We start from the raw sequence: 7,798 nt of genomic DNA on the forward strand, positions 1-7,798 counted from the left end.
GTTTATGTTAGTTTTTTCCTTTTTTTCAAAATCAAATACCTTGAGAACCGTAAGTTCAAATTACGACTCATTTTCACTTTTGAGGTCCTCGTGTCGAGATCTTCAAAACTAGATCCTATGTTGATAGGTTTTGGAATATTTTTTTCCGTACTTCCAACACTAGTATGGTTGTACTCGTGGTGTGTATCTAACTGTACTCGTGCTTCAACTGAAAAGTACTTCTGTTTTTAATGTTTTTGATGCAGTTTTTTACTTTACTCGGTAATTGTACTTGCACGTGTGCGCTACTGTACATGTGCTTATGTACTTGTACTTGCTCGTGTGCGCAACTGTTGTACCAGTATTTGCCCGCGACTATATTTTTATACTTACTCGTGTGCGCGACTGCCGTATATGTACTTGCTCGTGTGCATGACTGTACTTCTGTATCTGTAGTTGCTCGTTGGGGCGACTGTATCTATATTTTCTCATATACGCGACTGTTACTTGCTAGTGTGCCTGACTGAACGTATATGGTTGTACGTGCGCGGCTGAACATACACAGTCATACACTTGCGGCCAGACGTACGCGGCTATACGCGCGTATACATATAAGTATTAGAGCTTTTCTTGTTCCTACTTGCACGGACAGGCATATCACGCCAGGCTGATACGTGTCAACTGTATGGGCGTGTTTGGCAGCCTGCATGTCTCTTGGCTCACATCAGGCCAGTTTTTTCTGCCCGTTTGGATGCCTAGCCGAGGCCACGTTTTTGCACGAACCGCTTCTCAAAGCACCCTTGGGCCAGGTCCTGGAGGAACATCCGGTTCGGCCGTTTCTAGCGAGCCACCCCCGTTTACGCAGAAGTGGAGAACGCAGCGTCCTTGTTGAGCCACCGCGGAAGATGGCAGGAGCTCGCGCGAGACGACAAAATCTCGGCGGGATAAATTCGGTCACCGCGCTTGAATTTTCGCCACCGTATATAGGGACGTCTGTCTCACCAGCGAATTCAAATCCCCCACCCCCCATTTCGAGCTCATCCACCATTCCCGATCTAGCGACATGGCCGACTCTACCTCACCCGCACGGTCGGCGAGGCTTGCGGCGGCGACGGCGACTGTGGCGACGGCTACTAGCCGCGGATGGTCGTCTTCTTCCTCTGCGTCGATGACTTAGGTTGTGGTAAGCTTCTGCAAACCCTACCTCAGATCTAGATCTTTTGGGTACACAAGCGTGGTCTGAAATAATTCATTGTAGGACATTCCTTCGCCGCCGGTGGAGGTTGTGGAGGTTTTCCAGGTTTCATCTGACTCTACGATGGGGACCGTTCTCGCCGTTGACGCTTCCACTGGGACGGTGGTGCTGCCTGCATCTTCGCCATGGTCCCTTGCTTCCCCGACCTCGGTGCTGCGTGTGGCTCCTTTGACTTAAGGCAGCTCTTACTTATCTCGATGTTCATTGATGTGGTAGTGGTAGTTCTTTAATCTGCTAGTGCTTAAGGATGTCCATGAGGTAGTGTTAGTTCTTTGATCTACTAGTGTTTGTCATGTAGGCGATCATACCTTTGGGCTCCCCTGATCTGTCTGCGCCTACTGTGAATGCTCATCCATGCCTGATTGCAAGCAAACCAGCCATGGTTTGGAAACCTGAGCTATCAGAGTTTGTGCTAAACCGGTTGGTTTAGCTCGTTCGTAGCGGCGTCTGCTTCAACATGGGATTCAAGGAGCAACAGATGAAGAAGGTAGCCGCGGATGTCCTTGCATTCGCCGGCATACATGTCACCACTCTTCAGCTGTACAACCACATCAGAAACTAGAGGACGAAGTGGAGCATCATTATGAAGATGAAATCCAATCGCATTCTGGACTGGAGCGAAGATGGTTGCTGCTTCTACCGGTGATGAAGGGACGGCAGACGAGTACATCCAGGTACGAAGCCTCATTGAGTTCCTGCATAGATCTGAAAGTATATATATGTGAATGTCGTCCTCCGCACTAACAGTTGTTCCTTGTGGATTGCAGCGCTACCCGAAGCACCATCAACACGTCGTCACCCCGATCACGAACTACGCTCAGATGAAGACAATCTTCATTCCCAGGTTTATATGCAAGGCGCAGTTGTTCCAGCCGAACTTGCTGGTCAGGGCCATCGACTTCATTGCAGAATGAAGCAGAGTATGTCGTCTACCGTAAGCTGCAGCCACCGCAGATGAGGATCTGGCTTAGGACCTGGCTCCACAACCAGTTTCCTGCATAGTGCTTGTGCTTCCTTCGACATGATCCACTGATTTTGAGAGGTGATCTTGTATCCTTCCATTAGCTAGGACTTGCTACAACCTGATCCCCGGTCTGTAATGATAAATTTCGAGGTGGTATATACTAACCCTCGTGTGATGAACATGTGATGCATCATGAAGTAGTTGCTTCGCTCGTGATGGATCGTCCAGTAAGTAGTTGATGTGTATTACCATCACCATTTGTGATAAACTGAATCTGATGTGTGCTATTATTTAGTACTGGGTAACCTCACCACTCTAAGTGAAGGGTTACCACAATACCAGGTTGTGGGCTACACGAGCAGGGAAGAAAGTACTGTAATCGGGCAACCAAACGATGGGGCTTGGGTTTTTCTCCGGCGCGCAAAAGGTCTCATAGGCTACCAAATCGGCTTTCATGGCCCATGGCATGTTCGCGACGCGCAAGTGAGCCACCTTGCTAACGCACCGAGCCACGATTTAAATGCAGGCTACCAAACACGCCCTATATAGTTACGCTGGACAAAATTTTGGTTCGCCAGTGCGTCTGCAGAAACAGCGGGAAGAATTCCCGCCATCATACAGCCGGCCCTGGTTTCCTTTCCCCAGCGAAATTGAACTCCTCCATGGCTCCCAAGCGCCGCCGCGCGGACCAGCGCGCGCCGCCGCCAGCTCCACCTCCGCCCCTTCGGACTGAACTGTCTCAGCGCCGACCGGTGGTCGTCTTCGCACACGGAGCCGGGGCCCCCTCCTCGTCCGATTGGATGACCCAGTGAGCCCTCTTTCTCTGTGTGTTCTGCACGCGCTTGATAGATCTGTAGCCAGTATTCTCCTCTTTGGTAAAATGTTTCTTATTTGCGCTCTACCTCCATTAAAAAAATCCGGGCTGGGGATTTCAATTGATATAAATCTGTGCCTGTTATCTGATTGGTGACGTTCGGTTGGCAATTGATTCTTCTAGCTGGAAGGAGATGGTGAAAGATGCTCTGGATGCCGTCGAAGTTGTGACATTTGACTATCCATGTGAGTTAATTTGCTGAAGTCTACCACTACTCATTTCCTTCTTATCTGAAGGTCCAGTGCTCATCTAATCGTTGATCAACAATAATGTGGCTGCAGATATGTCTGGTGGTAAGCGGAGGCCTCCCCCAAAGGCGGACAAGCTTGTTGATCATCATCTCGGTGTGGTGAAGAATGCTGTAGCAGAGCATCCGGGACACCCGCTTGTTCTGATGGGAAAGTCCATGGGTTCGAGGTGACATTACGTGTTAACTTGGTTCTTGTGCATCTATTTGCTTTGTTTTGTGATCTGAGTACTTTCTAATTATGATGCGTCAGCATTCTCAGGGTCAGCTGCATGGTGGCTAGCTCTGATGATATCAATGTTTCTGCTGTCATATGCTTGGGCTATCCATTGAAGGTATACCACTCTACAGTGTATGCTTAGTATTTGAGTTTCTTCCTGGCCTGTCTCCTTCATGTGCCTGTTTTCTTCAAGACTTAATAATATACTATGATATAATACACACAGAAAATGGATTAGATCTAATAATTGTTACGGAACTCAATTAGGTATGCCCATAATGGTTCTTGTTGATTGTTGTGATATTAAGATCAACATGCTTTTGTTTCTCAGTCTGTTATAACTATGCAGGGATATTACAAACTAAATGAATTGATCCTTTTTTCTGCATCCTTGCTTTCTTCAACATAGGGAGCGAAGGGGGCACTGAGGGATGAGATATTGTTAAAGCTGACGACTCCAACAATGTTTGTGCAGGTACTCAAAAAAATAATTTCGTTGTTCATTTCTGAACATCTGTAGTGAACCAATCTAGGGGTTTTTGCAACACAGAATTTTATAGAAACTTTAAACAGTTCAATTCTGATAAGAATATGAAGAAAATTCCGGGGTCCCAAACAGCATCCTAGATACTCTGATCCATATTAAGTGTCGCTGATTTAGTACGAGTAGTATTTAATATGGATCGGAGGTAGTATTTGAAACATGACTTGGAGTGCATGTGTTCACAGGGCAATAAAGATGGCTTATGCCCCTTGGACAAGCTTGAGTTCACTCGCAAAAAGATGACCTGCCAGAATGAACTGCATGTTGTTGATGGTGGTGACCACTCTTTCAAGATCAGCCAAAAACACCAAAATACTACTGGAGTAAATCAACATGATGTTGAAACAGAAGCTGTTAAAGCAATTGCACAGTTCATCCGGAGCTCCATAGTATAACACTTAAGTTAGCTGTTTCGTTACATTTTTATTATAACATCTAATGGTTGCTTCTTAACGTCCTGGCTTTTGCATGACCTAATGTGTTCATGTACCTGGTAACATGTTACATGTAAAAGTAAAAAATATATTTTTCCCTGTATAATATGCCTGTTATTATTTTGTCTTTTATGAACACCTATTTGTCTTGTCACCATTCTTTGGGTGATTGAGATAAACCACTTAGGATTTTCAGACATAAAATTACTCTTGGCTGCTGGCCTATGGTTTGCACCAAGAGGGAAAATGTTAGGTTATTTAAGACCTGTGGTGCTGTTCGTTTAGCATGTGTAACCATGGGACAGTGTAGCCACCTCATTAACAAATGATTTATCTTTGTAATCTTGGACTAGAAACATATTGCAGCATTATTTCTTCTCGCATTATACGGGTACAAGGGTCACTTCTTCCGGGAAGAAAACAAAATGTAACTGTCGCAGAAAAATAAGTAGTTTGGATTTCGGATTATGGCTTTTGTCCCTTTGTGTCCTCTTGACTAGCTGAAACTTTCATTACATCTGCTCGCTCAATATCAGGATTCGTTTTGGGTGCTTCCTTGCATTTGCTGTAAATGCAGTACACAATCAACTGAATGATACCCATTAAACAGCCGATGGCGCTTGGTGCCTTCATAAGAAAACAAGTACGTCAGTATAATACATAGATTCTTCTGTGCTAAATTTGTTCTGTACTAACCGTGAGAAAAGGATCCTTTCCTAGTATCCCGTATAACATCCACAGTAAACTTGTCAAGAAGGAAAACAATGACAAGTAGAATGGCATGAACTCCACACTTTTTGTCCTGATAACTTGTTTCTGCAAGGTTGAAAAACAATTAAGTTTCTCGCCATGTGAAGATGTCTTGTCTAACTGAATGGTTTTTTCATCCGTGCTTTCAAATATGAAAATTATTGCATTGAATCATTATCAAATACTGTGGAACATATGATTGTTTTACTACCTATCACTTGGGTTTGTTTTACTGAATCATTTTGTCAGACATAGACCATTGTTGAGTTATTAGGATGGAACCTATTGTTCTTTTCATCTGTGATTCATAATTCTGGAGCAACAATAAGTAACAATGGTACTCACCACAGCTACCAATGGAGAGCCATACATTAATACGGAAGCCACCAGATTAATGCTACCGACAAATGCTTTACGCATTTGGTGGGTGTGCATTGCGAAGCTTGACAAAAGTACAGCCGAAACAACGATTATTACAAGCGGAGATACCATCATCATGATAAGCTTCTGCAAAATGTTATGAGATACAGGGCTTGGATTACTAACAGATAATAATTCTTATTACAACTTATATACATGTAAGCATCAAATTATTCACCATTTTATCTATAACTACCTAGGTCTATCTATGAAACGACATCATTCTTTTATGTTGCATCAGAAGGCTGGTGTTTGTTCTGCCTTACATGATTCATGAAGAGTAAGTTACGTTTTATGAATAGAATATGTCAACTGTTCTTGTCCTTGACCATTCTTACACGGATAATTTGTGTTCTGAGATTCTCTACTCACTAGTAGCTAGATTCATTTGCTTGATTTTCCAAAACAATAACTTTTTTGCTCCAGATTATATTTACATTGATGCATTTGGTGCCTGACGAATGAAACCATCACTATATTACTTAAACTGGCTAATTAAATGCATATGCAAGTACACAATCTCATGTATAACCAATACTGTGTTAACGCCCTAGGCCTGAGCACATGCTTATATTTGTCGTAGTGTTTATACATATAAGATGCTAGCGGGCAGCCAATTCTTATTTAGTCTGGAAGTTACTAACATCCTAAAGGAACAACATCACTGATCTTCAGTAATAACTTACCTTTTTTCCTCGAGGTGCAAACCATGTGTATATAATAATAAATGTGCTTGAAAAGAGCACTCCTATTGAGCTGATGCCGGAGAGAGTCCAGTTCTCCCACCCAGAGCTCACTACCGGAAGGCCATACCAAGTATAGGTGAGGTTACTAAACAAAGTTAAGATATACGGTATGCATGAGAATTCTTCTACACTGCCCTTCCTTATCACTCTTTTGAATGTCAATCTGGGAAACAAAGTAAAGTAGAAAGGGTTAAGCAGTGCATCATATACTCTAAGCTGATCATAGGAGCTTATGATGTAGTCATATACATTGGTACTGCATAGAGAAGAAAGCAAACCACGCTTGCTGCAAGAAAAGAACATGATGACGTTAAAAGAGGAAGCAAATTAAGTGAAGTGGGCAGTGAACTCTAAAATTACCTACAATCCCCGTTGTTACATGTAGATCAAACATTGTTTTGGGCTGAAGGTTGTCTTGCTGCAGAAAATGGACTTGCCCAGGTTGTAGTTACAACGACGAGCAGGCTATTTATAATGCACGATAGTTGTTTCAAGTGGGGAAATAGAAGATATTGCTCAAACCACTAGTGTGGAATATAAAGAGGCCCACTTTGCTCTCCTGCTCATATGTAACATGGCACAGTTTTCCGCAAGACTGTAAACGTCAAATTAGGATGACAAGGTCTTTCATGAATTTTCCAAGCATCGATTTCATTAATTCTTATCTACAAGAATCTCAAAAGCTTTCATGTTTGATTCTGGTCCATTCATCCGTGTTTTTGGGAACCTGGTATGTTGTAGCACCTATTCTCTCTATAAGATAGCGAGATATGGTGTCCAACTGTTGGATTTGCTTGACTGTGAAGGTATTGAGTATCATGAAAGTGTCTTATTTTATTTTTTTAGAGGAGCAAAATGTCTTATTCGATTTAAATGTTGCTACACAGGAAAAGAAGATGTTGAAAATTACATAACAATGTCCATTCTCCACGTTTTCTATATTTGATGTAAAGAAGCAGACATGCATCTGATGCATTATGCATCATTATCTGATCATAGAACGTGTCTGTTATTGCCATATAGACTGATACTATTGCTTACCATTCGTAACGAAGAACTGCATTTTTCTGGTAAAGATTGCTATTTATTAGATATACTGTTGCTGTCAATTGTCAAGTCTTATACACTAGCCAACGCAACCAAAAGTATGAATTGGTGGAAAGGGCTAGGTAGTGTAATCCACTTATAAAGTTCACAACACCCCCTCACATGTGACGGTCAACACATGAACAGAAGAACAAACACGATGGAAAGGGCTAGGGTAATCCAATTATACACTTCACATCATCAATAACCTCTTAACTAATTTAATGACCTTGAATAAATGTTATTATGATAGCCTACTGATTAACATTTTATTTTTTT

General features: G+C 42.6%; 2 protein-coding genes across 2 annotated transcripts; one reads left to right on the forward strand and one right to left on the reverse strand.

Annotated features, from left to right (window-relative positions):
• Window positions 1–2,860: 2,860 nt before the first annotated feature.
• Window positions 2,861–4,478, forward strand: LOC124648558 (KAT8 regulatory NSL complex subunit 3-like). The gene is made up of 6 exons (XM_047188298.1): window positions 2,861–3,006; window positions 3,196–3,257; window positions 3,354–3,489; window positions 3,582–3,654; window positions 3,949–4,014; window positions 4,269–4,478. Exons 1-6 carry the CDS (start codon window positions 2,861–2,863, stop codon window positions 4,476–4,478), a joined length of 693 nt encoding a protein of 230 aa, XP_047044254.1.
• A 357-nt stretch (window positions 4,479–4,835) lies between these two features.
• LOC124650170 (bidirectional sugar transporter SWEET3a-like) lies at window positions 4,836–6,890 on the reverse strand. The gene is made up of 6 exons (XM_047189723.1): window positions 6,794–6,890; window positions 6,683–6,719; window positions 6,374–6,596; window positions 5,613–5,774; window positions 5,214–5,333; window positions 4,836–5,144 (listed from the first exon to the last, which is right to left on the reverse strand). Exons 1-6 carry the CDS (start codon window positions 6,825–6,827, stop codon window positions 4,983–4,985), a joined length of 738 nt encoding a protein of 245 aa, XP_047045679.1. The 5' UTR covers window positions 6,828–6,890; the 3' UTR covers window positions 4,836–4,982.
• Between the last annotated feature and the right edge of the window lie 908 nt (window positions 6,891–7,798).

This window comes from Lolium rigidum, chromosome 4, assembly GCF_022539505.1.
Source record: "Lolium rigidum isolate FL_2022 chromosome 4, APGP_CSIRO_Lrig_0.1, whole genome shotgun sequence".
Lineage (NCBI taxonomy): Eukaryota > Viridiplantae > Streptophyta > Magnoliopsida > Poales > Poaceae > Lolium > Lolium rigidum.

Excerpts from the sequence above, each read along its gene's own strand:
- LOC124648558 (XM_047188298.1), top strand. The coding sequence starts at position 2,861 with ATGGCTCCCAAGCGCCGCCGCGCGGACCAGCGCGCGCCGCCGCCAGCT. Across the intron at positions 3,007-3,195 it reads TCGTCCGATTGGATGACCCA|CTGGAAGGAGATGGTGAAAG; the intron begins GTGAGCCCTCTT and ends TGATTCTTCTAG. Across the intron at positions 3,490-3,581 it reads GGAAAGTCCATGGGTTCGAG|GGTCAGCTGCATGGTGGCTA; the intron begins GTGACATTACGT and ends CAGCATTCTCAG.
- LOC124650170 (XM_047189723.1), bottom strand. The coding sequence starts at position 6,827 with ATGTTTGATCTACATGTAACAACGGGGATTGTAG. Across the intron at positions 6,720-6,793 it reads TGTAACAACGGGGATTGTAG|CAAGCGTGGTTTGCTTTCTT; the intron begins GTAATTTTAGAG and ends CTTTTCTTGCAG. Across the intron at positions 5,775-6,373 it reads TTGCACCTCGAGGAAAAAAG|AAGCTTATCATGATGATGGT; the intron begins GTAAGTTATTAC and ends AACATTTTGCAG.